This window comes from Pleurodeles waltl, chromosome 4_2 (assembly GCF_031143425.1).
Source record: "Pleurodeles waltl isolate 20211129_DDA chromosome 4_2, aPleWal1.hap1.20221129, whole genome shotgun sequence".
In the NCBI taxonomy this organism is placed as follows: domain Eukaryota; kingdom Metazoa; phylum Chordata; class Amphibia; order Caudata; family Salamandridae; genus Pleurodeles; species Pleurodeles waltl.
The window spans coordinates 113,562,044-113,589,502 of NC_090443.1; the positions used below are offsets into that span (position 1 = coordinate 113,562,044).

General features: G+C 45.7%; 1 protein-coding gene across 1 annotated transcript; it reads left to right on the forward strand.

Moving 5' to 3' along the window:
* LOC138292336 (retinol dehydrogenase 7-like) lies at window positions 1-26,677 on the forward strand. The gene is made up of 4 exons (XM_069230887.1): window positions 1-421; window positions 2,996-3,254; window positions 25,372-25,535; window positions 26,193-26,677. The coding sequence occupies exons 1-4, from the start codon at window positions 85-87 to the stop codon at window positions 26,396-26,398; spliced, it is 966 nt and encodes a 321-aa protein (XP_069086988.1). The 5' UTR covers window positions 1-84; the 3' UTR covers window positions 26,399-26,677.
* The last annotated feature ends 782 nt before the right edge of the window (window positions 26,678-27,459 follow it).

Below are 27,459 nucleotides of genomic sequence, written 5' to 3' on the forward strand. Positions count from 1 at the left end.
TCTCCATCTCTTACAGAAAGTAGACCAGCTGACAAACACACTTTTTGTGCATTTATCCAATCTGCAGAGAGTGTAAGGTCCTTAATGTGGCTATATTTGGAGGCCACAATGTTGCTTTATGTGGCAGCACTGTTGTGCCTGTACTATCTCTTCCGCTGGTACCGGGAGAGGGAGATACTCCCAAACCTCCAGGAGAAGTATGTCCTGATCACTGGCTGCGACACAGGCTTTGGGAATCTCCTGGCTCAGCAGCTGGATCAGCGTGGGCTGCGCGTGTTGGCGACTTGTCTGACGCAGAAAGGGGCAGAGCAGCTGAAGAATTCTTCCTCCCAGAGGCTGCAGACAGTTATCCTTGATGTCGCCAATAGCCAGAGCGTGACTGCTGCAGCTGAATGGGTGAAACGTAAAGTAGGAGACAGAGGTGAGAGGAAGAACTCTACAAACGTTTCAGTGTTTTTAAGAACTTACGTTTTTTCATTCACTGTCAAGCCTTGTATTTTTTCCTCAGTATCCTTCAGCGACAGATCAGGACTTTATTAATTGTCCTGCACTCCGTCTGCCTTCCTTCGTCAATTCTACATCATTCGCTCTCATCTCTTTGTCTTACTCCCACAGAGGGTCCTTATTCCTCTCGATCTCCTCTAGTTTCCATCACACATCAGATCTTTCTCTCCCTCCTCTACGTCATCCTTTTTCCCTCCTCACACACACATTTGAAGCTATCCTCGGCCTACCTTCTAAATCACCACAAAAACAAGTACGTGTGGCAATGGAAAGAGGCCCCAGCTGTAGGCCTAGTGGCAACATACCAGCCCTGGGCAACCCTGCTCAGCCCCAGACCCAGTGGCGTAACCCCAGAGTGTTTGGGGTGTTACACCCTCCTAACGTATTTACTGGTAGATAGTTGGGGATCAGATGCTTTCAGTCGGGTAGGGTGAGGTGTCTGTTGGATTTCACTAAAAATGTTTTCATGCACACATACAAAAACACAAACACTCTCTCTCCTTCTCTGTTTTAAAGGTCTTCAAATTTTTTTAGTTACTTCACAAAATAATGTATTTTAGCATGATATGCCAGCGTGATTGTTGAGAAATTTGAAGCTCACACAAAATAATGTATCTTAATACATATGCAGCATAATTGTTGGGAAACCTGATGGTCACTCCCTCCCCCAATCTTACCGAACCAAACTGCGCCCCTGCCAAGAACTGTAGTCAGCCGTTGCTGCTGTTACTGTTTATCTGGGGGTTTGTTGGAAGATAAGCCAGTAGAATCCTGCGCTGCAGATCTCAAGAAGCTGTAAAGAGTGTGTGAGATCCTAGGGGGGATCATCCTCATTTCTGGTTTTAACCCTATTGTTGAGTGGATCTGGCACCAGCTGGTTCCTCTGGTCCTGTAAACTGTACTGCAATGGTTCAACCCTTTAGAGACCATCCCAGAGCTCCATCCACAGGTCTGTGTTTTTTTTTCTTCAGTGGGAGGACTTTGGCTTTAAACTGTCATGAGTGTGTGGGGGCTTGGAGAACCAGGACTACCAAGCACAGAGTTGGAGTGCAAGGCAGGAGATGTTTTGAAAATGCACCATCCATCCATATGCTGTCATGGTTGGGTGTTGTCACCTGTGCGCATCAGTTTTGTTTGCAACACCCTAACAAGGTGATTCACCATTTCCTGCTGTATAACGATACCGCTCATCAGTGGTACTGGTCTGATCTGTGGAGCAGGTGCAGCAAGGAGGACTTCATGCCAAAGGGCATAGGGAGGAGTCAGGTCAACAGTAGAGTTAAGCTATCAAAGTGAGTCTTCAGGAATAACAAAGTTTAACTTTGAAGTAGAATCAAGCGTAAAGCATTAATCCACAAGATAAGAAAATGCAAAACACATAATATCTGAGACACTCTGCAAAACCACGTATCCAAACTAAAAATGTCCTCTTTTTTTACAGATTAGCTACAGATTTTGTTTTGGAGAACCCTTCAGTTTTTCAGTTTTTAGTTGCTTAAGGTCTTTGAATCCTGTGACACAAAACCTCTCTGAAGCTTTGCTCCTACACCTTACGGAATGATTAAAAAAAAAAAACTGTCCTCTTTTTTAACTGATTAGCTACAGATTTTGTATTGGAGAACCCTACAGTTTTTCAGTTTTTAGTTGCTTAAGGTCTTTGAATCCTGTGACACAAAACCTCTCTGAAGCTTTGCTCCTACACCTTAGGGAATGATTGTGGACGACATGTCTCTAAAGGACTCCTATTTGACACAACATCTTTGACTTCTTCTCCCAGTGTCCTCAAACTACGAACTGTTCAGCAGTAGCTGGCTTGAAGAGAAGGCAGTTAGTGAAAGATTTGATTTCCAGAAGCGGCCGCCGCAAATCTCAAGGCAAAGGGGATGGGGGGAGGGAAGAAAAATAATTAAAATATTAACTTACCTCTTTCCATCATTGTGGACGCCTCGATCCTCTTCTGGTGCCCCAGCATTCTCTGCTGGGACACCATGACAGGCTCCCCAGCAATCCTTACGCTGCTTACATGCTATATATAGCATGTAAGCAGTGTCAGGATCGGTCTGAGCGGCAGTCGGGGTCTGTGCAGTTTCTCCAGCCAGGCTGTGTATGCAGCCGGGTTGGAGAAACCTAAGTGCGCATGTGTTTTTGGCCGGCCTAAGATGGCCGGCAAAACACGTATGTGCACTTAGAGCACTCTCCCCTCTTCCCACCTCCCTCCTCCCACAGCCCAGCCCCGCCTCTCCCTGCACTGCTGTGCCAGAAGCAGAAAAATAAAACAATAGAAAACGACAGTTTATTTTTCTGTTTGTGGCACAGCTAGTGGGGTGATGCTCCTCCGCCATAGCGAAGGAGCCACCCCTGCTGCTTTCACTGCATTCTCTCTGCCTCATGTCTCTAAAGCTCAATCTATTTGTTATGCATTTATCTCCTCTACTCAACCATGGAGTAAGTGCATATTAGTTTAATCAGCTATTCTTCTCTGTGCTTCCAGGGCTCTGGGGCCTAGTGAACAATGCAGGGATTCTGATCCCTGTTGCCCCCAACGAATGGCTGACCAAGGAGGACTTCCTGCGCGTGCTGAATGTAAATCTGGTTGGGATGGTTGATGTGACACTGAGCCTGCTGCCCCTAGTAAGAAAGGCTCAAGGCAGAATCGTCAATGTGGCCAGCATCGCGGGGAGAATGGGCCTCTGTGGAGGCGGATACAGCATTTCCAAATTTGGTGTGGAGGCGTTCTCAGACTGTCTGAGGTAATAGGTGCTGTTACTATTCCTTCCTAATTTGAAGCAGTAAGAAAATGCATCTTTACCCAATCAGAAGGCAGTTTCTCAAGTACAACATTGACTGCATAAGTTCACCTTTGTCCATGACACAGGCCTGATTTAGAGTTTGGCGGGTGGGTTACACCATCACAAACATGACAGATATCCCATTTGCCGTATTAAAAATTCCATAGGATACAATTACATCTTAATAAGGCGGACAGGATATCTGTCCTGTTTGTGACGGAGTAACCCCATCCACCAGAATCTAAATCAGGCCCTCATGGCCAGATTTAAGAAAAGTGGTACTGCACCCAGTGCAGCACCACTTTTCTTGTGCCCCTTAGTGCCCAACTAACGCCACCATGTGTGCGCCGTATCTAAGATATGGCACACCATGGCAGTAGTTAAGGAACTAGCATCAGAATTTTTTACACTAGCTCAGAGCTTGGCAGGATTAGCATCAAAAAGTTTGACGCTAATCCTTCAAAACCTATTGAGGCCCATCGTAAACAACGGTGTGCCTCCTTTTAATGTCTGCTCTGAGCAGGCGTTAAAAGTGCCAAAAACTGACTTAATGAAATCTCTTAAATTTCTTTGCATCTTTTTTCAGCCTCCCTATAGGGGGAACACACCCTTTGCATACATTATGCCTGGCATATGTGTAATGTAGCGCAAAGGGTTACAAAGTGGCGCAATGCATTGACCCACTTTGTAAATTTGGCTCGCCGATTTTGGCGTTGTTGGGCCACATTAGCATAAACCAAATATTATACTAATGTGGCTCTAGGTGCTCTTAAATCTGCCCCTTAATGTTTATTCTTTTTGTCCTGACATGAACCCTGAAAATCCTGCTGTGGTTATGTGGTATTATCCATGTCTCACATCTCTCTCTCTATCACTGGTGCTTATGTGGCCATAGTGTTCTGAGTTTCATGTTGGGAGCTTGCTTAGGATTTGAGAGGTGAACTGATAGTTGGAGTGGAGCTGTGGATGAGACAGTATTAAACCCAGCTACTTCCGTACCCGTGTCTCAGCTTCTTTCTTCATATGCTATGGAATACCACACGGGCGACAAGCTGGTCCTGCCTCAACACCAGGTGATCAAGATATTACATAATGAAATTAATTCTGACCTTTCTCTCTGCATGATTGCGGACATCGTACTCCGTCCTGCCAGCTTCAGAGCGAAGAATCCAGAAGGAGCAAGATTTTGGCAGACTTTGTGTTTCAATCAAAGATAGATCCTCAGTGCACAGGTAACTTAGGTTTTATGATAAAGTTTATTTGAAGACATAAATCCTAGTTACAGGCAATAAGTAAGATGGTAAATGCCTAACGTTTATCCCAACCAGGCACTCATCAACATTCTATTACATCACACTTACACCGGCTGAGCAGCAAGGAACTGGGAACTAAGGAGAGATGCATAGCAACAATTCAAGTCTCATCACTCTGTTTACTGCCACAATGGTCATCGTGCACAGAGCACTACCTCAGTTTCCAGCTGATGCTGGAAGCTGCACATTGCAGCGGCTGCAGAGTTCACACAGCAAGTATCATTAGTGCGTGCAGTGTGCATGTCTAGTGGCCATTTTAGGAGGTCAGGCATTATCAATATATGTACAGTGCACAACCCTAGAGGCCATCTTAGGGGGTCAGGCAATATCAAATATATACTGTGCACAACGTTTAGTACCAGCTATTATTAAAGTAGTATCTGGCGGCTGTCGGACTATGCACACATTAGAAATGATAGTTTTCTTATAATTTCTTCTCATTTAAAAATAATACAAAACAAGCAATTTTTACAACCATATAGTTCTTTGAAAGTGGCAGCCAGTTTACATTGGGCATAATCCACAGTGTTACCATCTTTCTGTACCCCATTTTTCAAAATGTATATTTGTTATCTGGGGAAATAAAAACTGGAGTTCTAGCAACAATATTTGGGCAATTGGTCAGTCTTCACAAAATAACTTGGAATATTTGGAGGAATTTTGTTTTTACATTTAGTAGACACAATTCCTGTACTACTTTGTTCTAAGTAAATCACCTTGCTGAATGTTACACCACCTATGTTTTTCCTAAATAACCCAGGAGATCATCTCATAAAATGGTCTAAGTGGAAGAAAGTAGTTTTTGACTATGTCAGAGTATGCAGAACAAGTTTAAGTGCAGAACAAAAATTAGCACTTCTATTACATACTCTGGGAGCAGACAATCAAGAAATGTTGGAAAATTTGCCAGATCTTAGCACTGAGGAGGGTTAGAGACAAAATTAGTTTGAAGTAGTAATTAAGACGTTAGATAATCAACATCTACCACATACTAGCATAATCCTAGAGAGGAACCTATTTGGAAGACTTGTTCAAAGGGATCCGTAGAAGAATATGTAACAAGTTTGAGAAAATTAGCAATCAACTGCAAATTTGGTGCGCTGGTGGAGGAACATATTAGAGATCAATTTCTATTCCATTGCAAGAGTGACTGCATGAGAGAATAGCTATGGATGAAAGATGATCCACCACTTTGCGATGTGTTGGCTACAGCTAAAAGGGTGGAACACATGCTTTCCTGTGTCAAGGAACTACAGAAAACTACAGGAACTACAGTCAAAGTGAAAGAGGTGGTGAAAGCTATAGAGACGAAGCCTGCAGAGACATCTGGAGACAATTTCAAGGGCAAATGTTTCAGATGTGGACAGGTAGGTCATTTAGCAAACAATAGTGGATGCCCTGCTTTGAAAGTAGTGTGTCATAAATGTGGGGGAAGGGGTCATTTCATGAAGTGTTGTCATTCTGGTAAAATCAATCCCTCGCTGACTGAAAAAACGAGTAAATATAAAATGAGTGTTGGGAAAAACTGTGGCGTTAAAGAAGTTGGACCAGAATGTGTATTACAAATTAAGGAAAACAATGTTGTTGTAAAGAAATCAGAAAACCTGCAAGTTCAGTGAAAGTGGGTAATGTCGATATAAGTATGTTATTTGATTTATGTTCTAAACTTACCATTAGAGATAGCAGTGTAAAGAAATACAAATTTCCTGGGATCTGCCTGTGCCTTATGGATATAAGACCAGGTGGGTATGGTGGTCAGGAAATATAAAATGCAGGGATACTTTGTAAGTAGTATTGAGTATCAAGGATGCATTATTCTAGCAAAAGTGTATGTTGCGAACAAAGGGGATAATAATCTGGGATAGCCCCAACAAAAGGAGATGGTTGTTCATCTCAATCACAATGCACAACCTCAGGTAGGAATCAAACTGGTGATGAAAAAGAGCACTGATTTTGCAAATGAATTCCCTGAGGTTTTCACTAAAAAGGTGGGTTGTGTTAAAGGGTACCATCATGTCATAAAACTCAAACCTGGAGCTGTACCAGTGTCAACAAAAGTCAGGAGAATTCCTCTAAGTGTACAAGATCATGTTTGCAAAGAATTGGAAAGATTGGAAAATGAAGTCATTATAACTTCCGTGGAGACCACAGAATGGTTGGCACCCATAGTAGTGGCTAAGAAATCTTCTGGAGCCATTTGTTTATGTGTTGACCTAAGCGTTTTAAATAATAAGGTTGTTGTTGATACATTTCCTTTCCCCAACATTTCACAGATGATGGCCACCATCTGTCATGTGACAATTTTTACCACACTTGACCTCACTTCTGCTTACTACCAAATTAGGTTACATCTGGATTCAGAAGATTTGACTGCTTTTATAACACCTATGCTGGCATTAAATTTTTGAGGATGCCTTTTGGCCTTGTCTCAGTAGCCTCAGTGTTTCAGAGGTTGATGGAATCAGTGCTGGATAAACTAGAATGTGTACAGTGCTTTCAGGATGACATACTTATTTATGGAAAGAATTGGGAGAAACATAATTGAAGAGTTTCTGTGGCACTGCGTAAATTTAGAGATGTTGGTGTAACCCTTCATGTAGATAAATGTTTGTTTGGAAAGTCTGAAATAACATATTCAGGACATGCTATCACACCTGAAGGAGTTTAACCAAAACAAGGAGCTGGTGAAAATGATATGAAAGTTGTGCGCTCCCAAAAACAAAGAGGAAAGTATTTCATTTCTGAGTATGGTCGAATTTTATACTAAATTTATAAGCACTATGTCGAGTAAGACTATTATGATGAGAGGTCTGTGTAAGAATGACATTGGGTTTGTGTGGAGTCCTCAATGTCAAAATGATTTGATTCCATTAAAGATGAATTACAAAAGGCTAAAAAACTAGATGCATTCAAGGCACACAGATGGACACAAATGGTCACTGATGTGAGCAATAAAGGGTTGAGAGCAGTTTTATTTCTGTTGGATGGAGAAGAGGAGCACCCTATCGTATGTGCATCACATGCATTGAGAGGTGTAGAGTGTAACTACTTAGTGATTGAGAAAGAGGCTTTGGCTGTGAGTTGGGCCATTAAAAAAATCAAATATTTTTTGTGGGAAGACCATTCACAGTAGCGACAGATCATAAACCTCTTAAAGAAATGTTTTCAAAAAAAGTTTTAGAATTCGCAAATGGATAGTAGAACTACAAGAATTCATGTTCTCAGTAGAATACATTACTTGTGTGCAGAACAGCTCATCAGATTGTTTCTCTCGTTTGTCACAGACTGTGAAGAAAATGGGATTGACAGTGGAGAAGATATGGTATGGAATGATGAATGTTTGTGTGTGGTGAAAATGGAGCTATTAGTGAAGAAGAATGGAAGAATGGAATTAATAATGATAGTAATTTGAAGGCTATTGTTCATTATACCATTAATGAATGGCCTGTAAGAAACAAACATAATAATGGTGAGTGTCCTTTTTGGGTGATCAGAGATGAGCTTTCTCTGCATGAAGGGTGATTTTTTAGAGGTGATTGCCTGGTAGTACCTACAGGCATGACGAATAGGTTCATCAGTATGGCTCACAAAGGACATCTAGGAATCTGCAAAACAAATGAAAGAATTAGATCTGGTTTTTGGTGGCTGAATTCGGACATTGAATCAGAGGGGGACATAGGAGAATGCATAGAGTGCAAGGAGAGTGACAAAATACACAAAACTAGGAGTGTGCCCATAGTCTGCAGAGAGATACCAAGCGGTCTCTGGAAGGAAATAGCCCTTGTGGGTTCATTGAGAGGTGAATGAGCCACTCGTCATTTATTTGTAGTAGTAAATATGTTTTCAAGATGGCCGGAAGTAGCGTGTGTTTCCAAAATTAATTCAGGAGCAATCATTCGGTTTTTGAGAGAAGGTATTCCTAACAAACTTTGAACCAACAATGGCATGCAGTTCTGTTCCAAGGAGGTAGAAGAATTCTTGACATCCCATGGTATAGTGCACAATAAATCAGCCTTATATCTTCCTGAATGCAAAGGAATGGTGGAAAGATCAACTAGGACTCAAAAGAAAGGGTATCAATTGGCTAAGAACAGTGGACTAGATTGGAAAAAGGGGTCACAGAATCATCTAGTGTTTTATCATCTGTCCCCTCAATTGACAACAGGGAAGTCACCATTTGAGCTGTTTAGAGGCAGAAAACCTAACTCCAAGCTAGTTCTAGGTTGGATGGATTGGAGCAAAGGATTGGTAAACGTTTCAGTAGATGATGACTGGAGAAGCAAAGAATATCAGAAAATAGTGAAAAGGTAAAATCATTTTCATGCAAGACGTGGTGAGAGAGATGGAGGTCAGGGTAGGAGATTGGCTGAAAATAAGGGGTCCTGTTGGGGTGAGGCCTGGATCTAAGTACACAGAACTTAGAAAAAGTAATAAAACTGTTTAGGAATGATATCAAAAAAGAGGATGTCAGAATATGGGATCTTAATGGAGTGGTGCAATTGAAAAACAATGACTTTGAAAAGAAACTGGAAAAATAGTTTCCAAGAGACTGTTTTCTAGAGAAGAGTCAGTTGATTGTGAAGGATCTACTGAATGTTTTGAGGCTTCATCCCAAGATGATGTTAATTATCATAGTAACGACAACAATAGGTTGCCAAGAGGTGTTGAGCCAAAAAGATTATGTAGAATTCCTTACTCTCTTCATGATTATGTAAGGACATGATATATTTCGTATTGACATGTACTGCAACTCTGGTTTCATTTTTTTTATTACAACGGTTTTAATTAATCACAAATAAAGACTAAATTTGTGTTTTTAATCTCTTTTCTTATAGGGCTTCTACTTTAATACATTTTACGTTTTATTGATAGATAAAGTTATTGCTGATTTTAGTCCTCTATTGTTATTGTATAAAGGGAGGATGTGTGGTATTATCCATGTCTCACATCTCTCTCTCTATCACTGGTTCTTTATGTGGTCATAGCATTCTGAGTTCCATGTTGGGAACTCACTTAGGATTTTGAGAGGTGAACTGACAGTTGAAGTGGAGCTGTGGATGAGGCAGTATTAGACTCAGCTACTTCCATACCTGTGTCTCAGCTTCTTTCTTCATATACTACAGATTACCACAGGTTATTTTTCAACTTTGAAAAGCTACGTTTCGGTCAGTATGCATTTTGGAACAGTTTGCCCTAGTGCAAGTAGATGGTAACCGAGCAGTAGCCTCTCTCTGAACAACGTTATTGCGGCAGGTTGTGGTGGTTCCTCAGTAGAAAGACAAGAATTCTGAAATGTAGTTTGTGTGTACTTTAGTTGCATTTAAACGGTGCCTCCCTCCTTTTATTACATGAGGCATTTCTTTGAAAAGCAGAGTAGAAGGTGATAGTCACTCTTGTATCTTTAATTCCAGCAACAGTCTAAAGAACTCCAACCTGGGCAGTAAGGGCCTGATTTATGAAAAGTTTACACCATATATTTTGTAAGCTTGCGCCGCTTTTGCGTCAAAAAAATGACGTAAAGGCGGCGCTAACTTTTTATAAGTCAGGCTGCTTTTTGACGCAAAAGCAGCACAAACTTACAAACTACAATTGTATTTTGTAAGTTTGTGCCACTTTTGCGTAAACAAATGACGCAAATGCGGCGCTAAAAAAGTATAATTATGGGCCTAAGTGTCTAGATTGCCCCAAGCCTCTTATAATGAATATATCCCCAACCTTAATACGTTGGCTGTTTTTCTGCTATGCAGAATTAAAGCATGTTTCTTGCAATCCCAGTCACCAAAGGGTTTAGAGCTTAAACTGCCTCTTTAGCGCAGACAGCACCACAACCAGGTGGTTTGAAAAATAAACTATTTATTAATGAAGCACAAACCACATACACAAACGTTTAAGAACCTCCTCAGAATAGTATATTCCCAAAAGACACAAATAGAAAATGTCTGCGTTCACTACCAAGTACAAGTTCACTCTTGCAAAGGTTTATGGCTTTCCAGCTTCTATATTCAAACAAACAGTTCAATTTTATTAGGTGATCATAACATTCTTAAGTACTTTGGAAATAAAACAATGACATCGTGGAACCTTGCGCCGTATGATTTCCGTTTGCTAAATACAATAGTGGTAGAAAAAATCGGCTACATCGATCGGAGCAGATAAGGTGTCAGTGTAAACAGTGTAATGTGGGGCCCTAGGCCCTCATGCTCGTAAATGAGGTGACGCAGACACGGTGGTAGGGTAGTACTGAACTGGCCTCAGGCACGTGCGCCTGGCCTCTTTTATTGGCAGGGTCAACTGACTGGTGACGCCTGTGTTGGGTGGGTGTGGGTTACATCTGTAAGACCAGCCCTCAGCAGAGTGGCTGGCAGAAAGACTAGAATGAGTCCAGCTGGACTCTACATCCCTCCCAAACTTTATTGAGGAACCAAACAAAAGTCCAACCTGTAAAAGAAACAATAACAAAGCACCACAATCAGTCTCTCGGCCTCGAAAAGGCAGACTGCAGACTTGCAGTGGACATGGTGCAGCTGGGAGCACCCGGACACCTCCGCACGAGTCCATAATTTAACCAGGTACAGCTGGGCACGAACACTGTGTGGATGAAGTCCAGATACTTCAGTCGCTTGTCCACGACCTCACAGTTCGCTGGATATTGTCGATCCGGTCCTGCCTGGGCTCATGTGGTCAAAGTCTATTTACAGTTTCTGATGCGGGTGCATCTGGAGCAGTGGGGAGTCCACTGTACACAGTTCTGGACGGCATTCTGACTCTGGAGATTGTCTACCTCCTAAGACTGCAGATGACGTGACGGCCTGGGGCACCTGGGAGTCCAGCGGCAGAGAAGCGGCAGTCTTCCCTCTCGTGCCAGATCTCCATCAAGCAGGAGTCTCCTCGAGGCCCTTTCACGGGCTTCCACGGAACTGTGTGGACTGTGCTTGCCTATCTCAGGCCCAGCAAAGACGTCTCAGAGGAACAGCCTACAGGACCACATCCTAGCCTCGCATGGAGCCACAAGGGTTGTTGATGCAGGGTCCGATTGCTCGAGCCATCCGGATTCAGGTGCTCTGGCCACGGTGCAAAGTCTTCAGGTGACCAGTCTCTCGATATGAGACCTCCGTGCTTCCGGATGCCTGATGTGGGGCTGTCTCAGATGCATTCTCTCAGCGATATTCCGCTCTCACAGGAATTTGTTGGAGGCCCTTGTCCCTGGTTTGCGGCGGGACTGCGTGGGCTGTGCGGGCCAACGTCGGCCACGCCAAAGGAGTCTCTCTGAACTCCCAACAGGGCCACGTCCTAGTCTTGTGCAACCCCAAGGGTGGATGGTCCAAATGATCTGGTCTGCTCTCACCGGCAGGCGTCTGGTTCACAGTGCTCATGGCAAGTGTTCAGATGATAAGTTTCTACGTTGCCAGACATGCCTTGTCAGCATCGGTTCTTGTTGCTGACTGTCTCCACTCAGGTGGTGCTGTGCTCCTCCTTCGATGATTGGGCGATGCACCACATCATGATGATGATGTTTTTTTTCATCCTGTTGCAGATCAAACAGGTGGCGGCGGCTTCGTCAGCGGAAGGACCACTTGATGGACATAGGGGCCACGGCGGGTCTTGGGTGGCCTGTGCAGTCGGCGTCAGGGATGCCATCACAGCCAAGCAGCCGGTGACAGGACGGTCGTACTGGGAAGCGTGGGGGACCACCCGCATCGCTGTCTTCAGTGACGTCTGCTCACCCCGGTGACTGTCTTGTATGATGGGTACCTCCTCATCTGCTCGCACGAGTCCTCAGTTGTGTCACTCTACTTCCTTCCACTTTCACACCTGCGATGGAGTTGATCTGTGGTGTGACCGGTCTGTCACACTCCTCTCATCATTTCTTGTTGGCATCGTGCCACTCTCTCTTCTCCTTGGTGTGGTGTTGTGCCACAGGTCACATGTTGCGGCACATGGACCTTTCGCTGCACCTCTGCTGGTACATCTTCCTCTTTGTCCTCGACGTGGCGTTGTGCCACGGGTCGTATGCTGCTTCACACGGACCTCTCACTGCACCTTCGCTGGTGCATCTTCCTCTTCGTCCTCAATGTGGCGTTGTGCCACAGGTCGCATGCTGCGTCACATGGACCTATCACTGCACCTCCTCTGGTGCATCTTGCTCGGTCGCAGCCTCTCACAGGCTGAGTCCTGCGGGTAGGACATGATCTGCTCTTCAGGCAGACCTCACCCGGTCTGGTCCGTTCCCGGATCCTCTTGGTGGACCTCTCTCTTCTCCTTCTCTTCACTCGATGGCGCCATTCTTGCGCCTTGAGGCTGCGCTGTTACGGCGCTCACTCCTGCCATCTGCTCTGGCAGGGTCGGTCAGTTCAGATGACCTGCTCACTGATGGGCCAACAGTGGCCATGTTCCGTCGCTGCGCGGCCAGCTGACATGGCCTCTTTTCCCGTGCGTTACGTCACGCTCTCGGGTACTCTCTCCATCTTCACGGACTTTACCCATGTCGTCACATTCTCGGGCGCAGCTCTCTGTGCACGCTGCGCACGTGTCAGTCTCTTTTTTTTTTTCTGGGCGTCCTGTGGCAACGCCTGGCATGTCCCTTTCTTGTCCTGCGGTGATGTCCATCACTGCTGGGTCATGTGGCGTTCTTTCGGCGGTGGCGGCGGACAGCTGCCAGGGGCTGCGCAGACCATGCGCGCCCTCTTCGTACCTCACGTGGCACTTGCGTCCATTTCTCACCGTTGCAGCTTGGCTGGGACAGCTGCAATCTTCTCCTTCCCTTTTGCAGCGTCGCTCGTGTCGCTTCCTTCTTCCTCGCCGTTTCCGTCTTCTGCGCCGTTTCTGTCTACGGGCGCACTCTTGGTTTGGAGCAGTCACTTTCTGAAGGTGCTGCTGTAAACTTGCCTTCATCCAAGCTTGTTTTCCCTTTAAAACAGAAATAGGGTGCAATACCAACTCTGGCCACTGGATGCCAGTAGTGCACTTTTTTTTCTAGCTTCAAGACAGTCTTTCCTGTTACCGGCCTCGTTTATTGCAACAGATGCCGGTGAGGAGGGCATGTTGCTGGGAGGACTTCGTCATGCTGGTGGGGGCTGCAGGTAAGTGCAGTTTTTATTTATTTTACTTCTTTCTGTCTTCTTTTCTTCTCTTTTAAGAAAATGTTGTACATTTTCCTGCACAGCCTCTTTTAAGAGGCAGGCAGACGGCATGAAGTTCAGAGAGGGTGGGGGCGGTGCCTGGCATTTTAATTGTCCTTCTCTAGTGCTTGTTGGCTCCTGCCCCCTTCCTTCCACGCATTTTCTTGTAGTTTGTTTGGGGGGGGGGCTGCCCTTGGCATTTTAGAACTTTGGTGCATGTTTGCACCATCCTGTTTAGTCTGTTTCGGTGCGTGCCTGCACCACTTTACTCGGTCCTAACGTGCACGAAAGTTGGTGGGGGCGGCTCTGGGCATTTTCTGTCTTTTGAGGTGCATACCAGCACCGTTACAGATCTCTCGTTGCGGCCGCAGCAGTCCTCCGTGCTGCGGCCGTTTTACCGGCATTTTTGGGGTGGGGGCGGCCCTGGGCATATTTTGTTCGGTGCGCGAGAGCACCATTGTTAAATGAAAAGGGGCGACCAGCCCCGGCCACACTTTGGCACCTTCTCACGGTGCACGGCGCGCGACAGCGCCACTTTAAATGCAAAACAAAAGGTAGACGGCCCCTTTTCTTTATTCTCGGTGCCCGATGGCACCATGTTCTTCACACGCGGCCGCAGCAGCCTGACACGCTGAGGACCGCATTCTCTCCTCTTGGAAGCTACCATACCAGCCCTGGCCACAATTCTTTATTTTCTTTTCTCCGGCGCGCGACAGCGCCATTTCCCACACATACTGCGCGGACCCAGCAGCTTTCTCTCACGCTGCGGGCCGCACTGGATCAGATTCTTTGGGGGGGGGCTTAGTGCATTTTTCCTCGGGCTGAGGGAAATCAAATCTGCGCACTTTGTAGCGCTTTATTTTCGGCACCCGCAGCTGTTTTTTTTTTTTTTTTTTTTTGCAGTGCTGCGGGACGCGCTTATCAGTAGCACTCACCCCCTTCTTTTACTCCAGTGGGACTGGGGCTGCGACGGCCTCACTTCTCCTCTTTCATCCACCGATTAGGTTCATGTCTGCAACCATGTGGGGTTGCAGATCCCACTCGTCGCCATTGTAATGTGGGGCCCTAGGCCCTCATGCTCGTAAATGAGGTGACGCAGACACGGTGGTAGGGTAGTACTGAACTGGCCTCAGGCACGTGCGCCTGGCCTCTTTTATTGGCAGGGTCACCTGACTGGTGACGCCTGTGTTGGGTGGGTGTGGGTTACATCTGTAAGACCAGCCCTCAGCAGAGTGGCTGGCAGAAAGACTAGAATGAGTCCAGCTGGACTCTACAAACAGCAGGGATCGAGGAAGTAGTACAGGAGGGGGCTTTACAGCAAGGTGAACTGCAAGGATGATGAGATGGGGATAAACAGAGAGAAAGAAGGCAGTTGGAAAGTGTGGCTTGCAGTATGGAACGCAGAATTTTAGATGTTTGGAACTTGAGATACTCTGGGATTGTGGAGGAGGGTTGAGCAGGAGCAATGGGACAGAGAGGAAGATAGCAGGAACTAGGCACAGGGGCTGGGGAAGAAAATGAGAAGAAAAAGAGAAAAAAAAATTGGAAAGTAATAAAAAGAATGCAACAAGGAGAGAGCAACAAAGGATCAGGGTGGAAGGAGTGACAGCGTTACTGAGGGAGCAATGGAGAAGTTTAGTAAGGTTTTTTTTTTTTAAATAAATAAAAGCTATTTAAAAAATGCCAGCAGCAAGCAAAGGAACACAGATGTAGGTTCAGGAATGTGAGAAATGTTCTTATAGTTAGCTTACAGTAGTCAGTCTCTTGTGTCTTTTTAGCAGATGCTTTCTTGTCTTTAAAGTATGAAGGCTCAGCAGTGTTCCTTATTGCAGGTTTTTAGCTATTACATAGAAGACTACATTCATTTGTGGTGCACACGTCTGAAATGGTTTGCTAGGAATAAAGTGAACCTGTTGGAGCTCAGAGTTGCACTCAGCTCTGCCCTGGAATGGACAGTGTAATGTTTTGCATTATTTAGAGAGGGACCTTTCTGTTTCCCCAAGGACTCTGTATCAGTGTATGGCATAATTGTTAGAATAGAATGTATGAGAGCTTTCTTTAAAATGTTGTTCACAGATACATGCAGAGTAATAAAGAAGTGTAATTTACAGCTCTCTGTGTGGCCTAGTCATTCAGCGAGTACCAGGCTATGGAGGATGCTACAACTAGCCAGGAGATAGAGGATAAGTAACGTGATGAAGAAAGTAATCTCCTGGAGAGTTTGCAACGGTTCAAGTAAACTGCTTGTGTGTGCCACGTGTGTCTTCGTCGAAGTGCCGAGTCGATGGTTGGCGTAGGTGAAGTCAAAGCACAACTCCAGCAGACGGAAAAGTCTACACATCGTTGGTCAAGAAGCCACGACCGCGCTGTGACTCAAAATAAAGTTATACAATATATGGAGCATTAACGCTAAAGGTGGAGTCAAACAAGTTTACAAAGTGCAATTAAATACTGTTAGCAGATATCAAATAGGGCTGGCTGACAGAATAGGGAAAACGGCAGCTAATACTCTTACCTTAGTTTTAATAAGTGGAGCATTACAACTTCAGTACTGGGTGAAGAGACAAAAGAAGAAGTTCTGGAGGTGGGCTTACTGAGCTGTCCAATACAAAAAGCGGCACACCATCAAAGCTGCCAGGTGACAGCTCAGAAAAACTCCAGAGGTCTTCATGAGTGATGAGGCTCCAATGGAGACCAAGAAGAAGGTAAAAACTCCAAAGGCTGTCCTGAATGATCCAGAGACTGAAACATCGCCTGGCCTCCGTGATGTTGCAGATTCTCGGGGACAGTCAACAGCGTTTGACAGAGCTCTACCCTTGATGTTAGCCACTTCCTTGAACAGCTTCAATGCTGCTGCCTTCCTCAGACCACCACTACCATTAAACACTGCTAAAAAGCAAAGTTTTGGCGATAGATGAACTGCATGGATAGAGAGATTTGAAAGATTTCATTGATGCACTTGAAGAGACTAATAACAGGAAGATGATCAAATATCTCAAAAATCTTGCTGGTGGTGTTGTGAAAGAAGTCATAAAGAAAATGGCAAGAAATGCCGAAAAAGTCACATACCTTCAGATGAACAATGCTTTGAATCTCAAGTTTAATCCCGTACCAAATGTTGACAATGAACAATATGTCTTCAGTAAAGAATACCAAGGAGATGGTGAAATGATTGTTGAATTTGTGGAAAGACTCGACACACTCATCAAGCATTGTAAGTTCAATTAATTTAAAGATTAAGAAGGCATGCGGCTTACAGTAATTGCTGGCTGCTTGTTCAATGTTGAAAGAACCCTAAGGGTCGGATTTAGAATTTGGCGGAGGGGTTACTCCATCACAAATGTGATGGATATCCCATCTACCATCCTATAAGTTCCATGGGCTACAATGGAATTATAGTACGTGGACAGAATATCTGTCATGTTTGTGATTGAGTAACCCCCCTGCCAAACTCTAAATCAGACCATTAGTCTGGAGCGAGTGTTGATGGTTGCCAGAGCTGAGGAACGTTCTGAGAAACAAGCTTCCAGCATAGAGGCCCAGAGTGAGTCAGTCATGAGTGGGAAAAGTAATTTGAAACAAAGTCTGAAGGACACAAAGGTGGTCATTATGCTTTTGGCGGTCAACTGACTGTCATGGCGGCGGTAGCAAACGCCACCCATACCGCCAGGGCTGTCGGACCACCAGGCCAGAGGTGAGCACCTCTGGCCAGGTGGTAGCCGCAATACCGCCATCGGTATTACCACTCTGTAGACTGCCAGCATTTTCATGGCAGTCGCACCGCCACGACAATTCTAGAGGTCATGCACCCAGCGACAGGAATGGAGATTCCTGTCGCCGGCAGACATGCCCCCACATGACCACACACCTACATGCACGCATCCCCACTCACCCACACATTCACTTACATACACCCCCACACATTCGCACCCACTAACTCAGACACACCCATTCACTCGCATGTACGCACTCAGACATACCCATTCACTAGCATGGACGCACTTAGACATACCCATTCCCTTGAATGCACGCACTCAGACATACCCATTCACTTGAATGCACGCACTCAGACATACCCATACACTCGCATGCACGCACTCAGACATATGCATTTACTCGCCTGCACGCACTCAGACATACACCTACTTCCTCCCCCGCATTCACACAAACATACATGCACTCACACACACACACACTCCCCCCGCATTCATACAAACATGCAGACACTACTCACATTCACACAAACCCCCCCCCTTTCGGATGATCAACTTACCATTTCCGGTGAGGTAGTCATCCGGGAGGGGGTGGGTCCTGGTGTTTCCCACCGCCAGCACCACACCATCCACAGTACTCAGCTACGCCGTATCACGTATCGTAATACGGCAAGTGGAGTCTTGTTGGCATGGAGGCGCTGGTGGTGGAACCGTCTCTCTTCCTCCGTCCGCCAGGCCGACGGGGTCAGATTTCCATCTGTAAATGGGAGGAAATCCTACCTAAGTCAAAATATGGCGGTCTATTGGGAGCAGCGGCTTTGGCGGTCTTGGTAAAAGACCACTGAAGTTGTAATGACCACCAAAGTGATGGCCACATGCAAAAAGAAGTCATTTTAGATGTGGATTTGCTTTTCCACACTTTGCATATCTGTCACTGATCAGATATGCAAAGGCTGTGGTAAAGAGAACCATTTTGTGACGATGTACAGAGCGAAGGAAAAAATAAGTGTATCACAATGTGAAGACAAAATGGCTACCAGAACGTTCCAGAAGCAGCATTCGATGCGCGCCCCCAAGGTCAAGCAGCAAAATCAGTTGAGGCAAATAGATACTAAACAAAGTCGATCATCATCTAAATCATTCTCAAACAGTTCTTCAGTCTCAGTTAAAAAATGAAAGTGAATAAAGCAATTGTGCCATGTCAGTGCTTTCCTCAGAAAAGTGTGCACATCAGACTAGATGCATGTGTGGAGAAAAGTCAAAGTAAAGTTGACGTGTCAAAATAATGAAATCATATGAACACTGTCCAAAGATTGAAAACAAAAAGTACCAGGGCACTTCAAATGATAAGTCCACAGTATGTAAGAACCCAAAAAGTTTTAATTCCTTATGTTGGAAAAAGTAAACACGTCAATTTTCAGAGACAGCCAACACGTGTTTCGTGCAACCGGACTTTTTCAAGGCATGTAAATGGATGACTTACTGAGTCCAAAAGGATGTCTCTATTCAAAGGAAATCGTGATCACTTAGACACCGCGCGCACGCCGTTTGTTTGGCTTTCCTGACTCTCGGGACCGTGAGAGGACAGGTGATCTGGCTTATCAGGGCCCTGGCACATACAATTCTCAACACTTTGGATAGTTGGCTTATATAACCTGTTCATCATACAGGACCGACGATTTTCCTTTGAATAGAGACATCCTTTTGGACTCATTAACTCATCCAATTACATGCCTTGAAAAAGTCCGGTTGGGGATATGTCCCATTGCATAGAAGTCAGCTTTCACTGTGGCCAAATCCTCCACCTGGGGTAAAACAATGTAGCTGCGCATGTGTTTCATCAGGGCAGACAACAATCTTGTTAGCACTACAGTATTGAGAACATTGGCTGTTACATTCCTGCTGCCAAGCCCACTGTCACTTGGAAAGAACCAGTTGCCAAGAAATAGAGCACAGATAGCACTTGCACAAGAGGGGGGGATCCCAGTGGGGTGACGGAAAGCAGAGATCAGGTCTGGCTCCAATTGGGCACACAGCTCTGTGTCAATTCTGTAGGTGAGGATAATGCGCCTGTCCTCCATTTTTGCCAAGTCCACCAGGGTCCTGTACACGGGGAGATGTCTCCATCTCCTATGCATCTGCAGTGGTTGCAATCTAGGGGGCAAAATGTTGAGCATCTTGTCAGTATTCCACATTTCCAAAATGTACACTGCATTGCATGTTGTGACTGAAACAGTATGTTGTTGGATAGGCCCAAATGGTGGCTATGTGTGCTGTGACGCAGTTAGGTGCCATGGCCTAACCCCCCCCCCCGAAATGGCGTCTGCCTGTCCTGTGTGGATGGACAGGTGGAAATGAGGTAATGCCGCTGATGTTGTGCGCCGTTGCAGGAGGCGGTCGAGTACCGCCATGCAACTCCTCATTGGTTCACATTGGGCCCTATGGGTTACAGTGGCCAATGGTGATGTACGCCGGCGGTGACGGTATGCACTGCCACGGAAGTGACTGCCATTTTCTATCTGTTCACTCACTTGCTACCTGACCTTCAACAGGAGAGGACCTACACTGCAAGTGCTGCTGTGACCTGTGTCTGTAACCTACCATGGCTCGTGTCACTCGGGAAAGGGCCCCTGCCTTCACATCTGCGGAGTTGGAGAGACTGGTGGATGGGGTCCTACCCCAGTACCGAATGCTGTATGGGCCTTCAGACCAACAGGTGAGTACACTGTGAGCACGATGCATGGGGCATGAATGCATGGAGTGCTGTGTGTGAGGGCCTCGTGTGAGGGGGTGGTTGAAGGGTCCTGGGCAGCGTGCTGCATGTATGGTGGGCAATGTCTGTGCGTAAGGGGATGTGAGGGATATGGTGGGCCATGAGTGTAGCAGGCCGAACGGTATGGCTGATACCTTTTTTTCTATGTTTATTACTCTGCAGGTCAGCGCCCATCAGAAAAAGGGGACATGGTGTGCCATCACCAAGGATGTGCGGACCCTGGGGGTCTATGGCAGGCGGAACACCCACTGTCGCTATCGGTGGGAGGACCTGAGAAGCTGGGCACGGAAGACGGCAGAGGCCCAGCTGGGGATCGCCTCCCAATGAGGAAGGGGTGCCCGTCGAACCCTGACCCCCTTGATGTTCCACATACTGGCGGTGGCCTATCCAGAGATGGATGGGCGCTTGAGGGCATCACAGCAGCCACAAAGGGGTGAGTACAGTTTCACGTTATACTACTTGTGTGTGTTGGAGTGGTCTTCGGGTGGGGGATGTGGGCCTGTGGGTGCCCCTAGGCCAGGGCGGACATTGCAGGGTAGGTTCCATGTTGGGCAGGGGCTGATGAACGCCACCTCCACCCAAGCTAGTAGGCATCCACTACTGGGCAGGGCTCTGTGGATCTCAGGTATGCTGCAATTGGCGTTAGGTATTCCTGTCCATGGCCTGGTGACTAGTATTGTGACTGGTAGTGCATTGCCTATTGCATAGGGATGTTCCCTGTGTGTGTGTGTCATGTAAGCCAATGGTGGTGTTGTTGCTGCCATTGACCAAGTGTATCCTCTGTCTCTTCTCCACCTTTTTGTTTTGTCACCCTGTCCTTTTGTGCATTAGCATCATCTGGCAGAGGAGCGGAGGCACCGGCGACGGAGGGAGCTGCATCCCACAGGGCCCAGGAGGCCGAATCCACCGACGGTGAGGGCACCAGTGGGATGGAGGGCGAGGGGAGCACCACGGCGGAGACAGGAGGAGACAGTTTGGACAGTGATACCTCCTCCGATGGAAGCTCCCTGGTGGTGGCAGACACCTCTGTGCCCACCCCAACTACAGGTACAGCCGCCACCCCCGTACCAGCACCGCCCTCCCAGCAGCCCCTCAGCGAGTTTTCCGTGCCAGCTTACCCAGGAGGGTGGGCATCTCCTTTGCCCTAGGCACCTCAGTCCCTGCCCCAGTTAGCTCTGCTGCCCTGAGTGAGGAGTCTATTGACCTCCTGCGATCCATCTCTGTTGGGCAGTCAATCATAGTGAATGCCATCCAGGGGCTGGCAGCCCATTTGCAACAAACAAATGCATTCCTGTAGGGCATTTACTCTGGCATGGTGGCCCAACAGAGATCAATCCAGGCTCTGGCTTTCTCCCTGATAGCAGCCATTGTTCCTGTCTCTAGCTTCCCCAACTCCAACTTCCTCTGCTCAGTCCCATTTCCCTGAACCCTAACCTATCCCAAGCACACATTCAGACCAGCATGCACCGCCACCAGCTCCACTGCCGGCAGCCCCAGTGGGCAGCCGTCCGAGGCTGCAGGGGATGGGCTGGAACCTCCCCCCACCACTGCCAGCCCCGACACCAGCACCGCCACTGCCACCACTGAGCAGCCGTCGCCGCCGGCGGGCAGTGTAGTCCTGCCTCCATGGACTGTAATAAATCCTGACTCCTGCAAATCCTGCGGGTCTGACACACAGGTGAGAGACGGTGACCTTACACTCTCTAAGATCTGCATCACAGGGCACAAAGCCCTCTCCAGAACCAGTGGAAGAAGGCATCCACTCACCCCCTCCTTGCCAGGATGAAGCACACTGGGCACAAAGCCCCCCCCCAGAACCAGTGGAAGAATGCATCCACTCACCCCCTCCTTGCCAGGATGAGGCACACTGGGCACAAAGCCCCCTCCAGAACCAGTGGAGAAGCCACCCACTTGAGAAACTGTGGCCTTGCACTCCCCAGGACCAAGCAGTGGGCAGACCACCCACTTGAGAGACTGTGGCTTTGCACTCCCCAGGACCAAGCAGTGGGCAAACCACCCACTAGAGAGACTGTGGCTTTGCACTCCCCAGGACCAAGCAGTGGGCAAACCACTCACTAGAGAGACTGTGGCTTTGTACTCCCCAGGACCAAGCAGTGGGCAAACCACCCACTTGAGAGACTGTGGCTTTGCACTCCCCAGGACCAAGCAGTGGGCAAACCACCCACTTGAGAGACTGTGGCTTTGCACTCCCCAGGACAGAGTAATGGGCATGTTGGCCCGTACAGGACCAGTGGTGTTGTACCATCTTCCAGCTGAGGTGCCCCCCGTTCCTTATCCCCCTGAGGTGCCTGTGTATTTTTGACCTGATGCCCCTGCAGTGTTCTCTCCATGTTGATGCAGGATTCAAGTGGGGCCTTGGCCTATGTGATGTGGCCCTGTGGCCCACGGACATTGTGGACTGGGCAGTGTCCCTCCATTTGTATATACTGTTTTGATTTTTTTGTACGTATTTCTAGTATTTTATCTTATTACACTTGCTTTAATCAATTCCTTTTGTCCTTGCATTATTCCTGAGGGATATGGGGTGGATATGTAATGTTGTTGCATCTGTTTGTGTGTATGGTGTTGGGGGTGGGGATGTTGTGTTGGTGTGTCACTCGCTTTTTCCTCCCCCCTTCCTTGTGTGCTAGGCGGCAGTACTCACCGTGGTCGTCTTTGCCGGCATTGGTATTCATGGTGAAGAAGGAGGTAGACCAGCATGGGGAACACCTGCAACTCAGGCTCCATGGCGGAGTGGTTCTTCCCTGAGTGTCCAGAGGTGAGTTGTTTCCCTTCTGTGTTCTGTTTCCGCCGTGCTTTTGATGTCGTGGTACAGCCCCGGAAAAATGTGTCATATTATTGTGGGTGGTACATTGTCTTCCGCCTGGCTGTTGGTGGTTACCGCCGTGGTGCTTGTTGCTGCCGTTGTGGCGGTCGGTGTGTTAAAGTGGATGTCTGTGTGAGCAGTTTCCGCCGTGGCCATGATTCAATGGGGTAGTTTCCACATAAGTCCAGGAAACTATTAGGGATCCGTGAACAAAAATACTAAAAAGTGCAGTGAAAGTGAGAAATTGATCTCAAAATGCCTCTATTACTCAGCAACAATCCACTTTTGCTATGGCTGGGATAGGGTATGTTTAACAACAAATATAATGTGATAGGAACGAATTACGTGTCATTCACACATATCAGGTCCGGTCAACATATTTCAGCCCACTCTTGCCCAAAAGGGTCATTGGCTTTCTTCAGGACCAAAGAATCAGTGGATCCCAAAGTGCATTTCTGAGTATTTTTGTTCACTGATCTCTAACAGTTTCCTGGACTTATGTGGAAACTATCCCCTTGGTTAGGTGAAGAAGGAGACCCCATGATGATGCTATTAGCTATGAGTGTACCAGAGTAATAATATACTTGTGGTAGAAAATAGCTGGTGAGGGTCTCTCAAAAGAAACTAGAGGGACTCCTTGGTGAATACTGGGATAAGTGGTTACACTCCTGTTGATAATACAATATCTTTCATCCACAACACAAGCCAGTAATTGAAAAACCTGATGGCAAATTTGCAACATGGGGTTTGCTAGCCATTGTAAAGTCTGACAATGTCCCACCCTTCCACAGCAAAGAAGTTAAGAAATTGCTGAAGCATCTGAACATAAAGCAACAAAAAATCACACCCTTGTGGCCACAGACCAATGGACTCATGGAGCATTTTATGAGTACACTAAAGAAAGCAGTGCAACGTGCAACTCTTGACAAACTCAGTTTAAAAACAGTACTGAACTCTTTACGAGCTAACCGTTCGATGCCTTATTCGACTACTAGTAAAAGTCCGGCGACTGATTTTTGGGAGCGCAATGGCAACCAAGATACCACAATAAACTACAGAGAGAGATACTAATGAAAACTGGATGCGTATGAGGGACTTGGTTCAAAAACAGAAAATGAAAATGCATGTACAGACAAGAGGCGACATGCGAAAGACCTCTAATTTCAAAAAGGAGATTTGGTGATCGCGCCACAGCTATGGAAATGAAAATCTGGTTCTCCTTATGATGCTGAACCTTTTCAAGTAGTGTCTACCAAAGGCCACATGGTGACTGCCCACCGACGAGAAAAATCCCTTACCAGAGACTCTTCTCACTTCAGGCCTGTGTTTTATTGGTTTTCAACTCAAGATGGTGCAAAAAAGACTGATTTCGAAAAATCAATGACCGCTGCTAATTCCTTACCATCATTGGCAACTTCTGACATTGAAAACTTCCATTTACAACTTCCAATAACCAGATTGGGTCAACAGATCAAAGCGGCTAGAAGATTAATTGAAGAGACTACATTGTACATGTTTCTATATATGGAGATATTTATGTCTGTCTCATGATTTTCTAAAAACAGAGGGGGAGATGTAGTGTCTTGCATGGTTTAGAACAGAACCTTTGTGGCTCCCCAAGGACTTCATATCAGTGTATAATGTAATTATTAGAATAGAATGTATGAGAGCTTGCTTTAGAATGTTGGAGTTCACAGATGCACACTGATGAATAAAGACGCTTGATTTACAGCTCTCTGTGTGGCCTAGTCATTCAGCAGGTACCAAGCTCGGGAGGATGCTACAGACAGTAGCAGAAAGCTAAAAAAATGTCCTATTCGTGATGTTTAATGTCCCAACAAAATGAATCCTGTGGCGAGATTTTGCAAGAGGTCCTCTTCAGTGATGTTTTAGCAGTTTAATTTCCCCTTTTCTTTTTTCCATTTTCAGCACTGGTTGTTTTGGTAAATATCTGAAGATCATTACTCTGCTGCAGGAGCTGTGTGGACGGATATACCATATCTGGTGTAGAGGATCTGTGAGAAGATGTACCACTTTTGTTGTAGGTGCTCTGTGGACAAATGTGCCACCTCTGTCATAGGGGATGTGGACAGGTGTACTGCCTTTACTGTAGAGAATGTGTGAATAGGTGTACCACTTTTGCTATAAGTGCTGTGTGGACAGGTGTACCACCTGTGCTTTAGGGGATGTTGAAGGTGCTATCTAGACAGGTGTACCCTTTCTAACTTAGGGGATGTGTAGACAGGTAGTGGATGTATGGACAGGTACATCACCTCTTTACATCTAGTGGAAGACATACTCACTTCTACTTTGCTTTCATCTTTTTGGGATAGACGTGAGCTCATCACATTTGGAGTGAAGGTGTCCATCATCGAGCCAGATTTCTTCAGGACGCAGATTCTGAATACAGAGAACCTTCGCAGAAGCCTAGAGCGCATTTGGGATGCTGTTCCAGAGGAGGTGAAACACAGCTATGGGCAGTCGTACTTTGAAGAATGTGAGTATTTTTTTAAATCTAATATGGGGCGTTGAGCTTTGTTTGGCAGATGAAAGGCAGCTGTGTAGTGGAGTGAAATGGGTTGTTTTCCTATGGGATGCCAATTCATAAAAACTGTAGGGAGACCATTAAGAGATGGGCTTTCAAATTGGAGCACAGTTTCAGCCACAAAGAGAGTGTAAACAATTGGGATGCATTAGAGTAAAAAGTAACAAGGAGTGATTGGGAGACAAATTCCAAATTGTATGTTCATATCAATGAAAACAGTTTCAGATCAATTCATGTAGTACACACAGTGCTTAGCAAAAGGGTTTGATAATAAATAATAATTCCTAGGAGATTTCCTTTGAAAGGACCAATCATGCGTTGCTCACTTGAAAAGAGGTTCATAAGAAGAGGAGAAAAATTCCAGTGTTCCTCGAATTTCTAAACTGTTGACCAAATCTGGCCAAGATTGGTCAGAAATTTACAATATTGCCTTGACCCTGAAAGAGCTATGGGAAGAGAATTAAAAAACACTCTCACCCTACAAATGATATTTAATTATCTTTTGGTGCACATTGTGCCATCACTTTTAGCTATCTTCTTGTTTATGCTATGTACGCATTATGAGATTTGGAATGGTTTAATGGACCTATTTCTTTATCATCTTCACAGACTGTAAATACCTACACAAAATGACACAGTTGACCACACCCAAGCTGTATCTGGTCACGGATAGTATGGAACATGCCCTGACAGCAGTACATCCACGGACTCGCTACTCTGCTGGCTGGTATGCTAAGTTGTATTACCTTCCAATGTCCTACATGCCAACATCATGGACTGACCCACTGCTTACCTTCTCCCCAAAGAAGGACTAAAGATTCTGGCCAGTCGAAGCCAATGGCGGTTTTCTGAAGAAACATCTATGAAAATTCCCACGTATGTCACTGTAGCCTCTGAATGTTTCTTTAACAGCTGCACTTGTTTGATACAAGAAAATCATACGTTTTAATACAAGTTCTGTGAAATTAGCTTTTCAATGTAACTGCAAAGAAAATAGAACTTTGTGTATAGAAAAATCTTTGCTCATCCAGTCCTACATTATCTAAGATGCCAAAGAAAATGTGTGAATAAAGCAGAAACTATTAATTATTGGGAGGTTGTAATACGTTTATGAAAACCATTTGACGAGTAAAAGATGACAATCCACTTTCCAGAAGGACTAGGTGTAAAAATTAAGTCTTGTGAGGACATGTATTCTAAGCATATAACGCATATTGCAGCTGATCCTGGAATGCACCCCTTTAGACCTTTCAATACTGACTGTTTCAAAATTACAAACACACTGCTTCCAGTGATTAGTCACAAAGACAAACGAAATCAATACTCAGCATTAACAATGAATACACATCTTGCATTCATACATGAACAATGTAGCCATAAAAAGCAGCTGAAGATTTCATATACAGCACAGCATGAACCCAATGTAATTTAAAATCCATCAACCAAATTAAAAAAAGAAAATAAGTCACCTACCTGTAATTGTAGTTGAGTCTGAATAGTTAGCAGTTAGAACGCATACACAATTCATATCAAAATAATACAATAGAGAATGGTGGGTAATAGAATAAGACAAGGTTCACCTTATTGAAATAGATGGCACAACACTGCTTGTCCCAGAGCTGCATCACTTTGTTCAGAGGATTGAAGGCAGTAGTGCTGTTTGAACGTATGCCTCATCCTCGATGTTGCCGTTCTGCATATTTTCTTCAATAGGAACACCAGCGATAAGGGCAGTGGTAGTAGAAATACCCCTGGTAGAATGTGCTCTTACTTTAACCTTGAGTGGCCTCACAGCATTGCTATGAGAAAGTTGTATAGCTGCTGCAATCCACTGAGCTACAGTTGGCTTCGAAACTGGGAAACTCTTACAAGGTTT

Coding starts and splice junctions, on each gene's coding strand:
- LOC138292336 (XM_069230887.1), top strand. CDS start 85: ATGTGGCTATATTTGGAGGCCACAATGTTGCTTTATGTGGCAGCACTG. Junction 422..2,995: donor ACGTAAAGTAGGAGACAGAG/GTGAGAGGAAGA, acceptor CTGTGCTTCCAG/GGCTCTGGGGCCTAGTGAAC. Junction 25,536..26,192: donor GCAGTCGTACTTTGAAGAAT/GTGAGTATTTTT, acceptor TCATCTTCACAG/ACTGTAAATACCTACACAAA.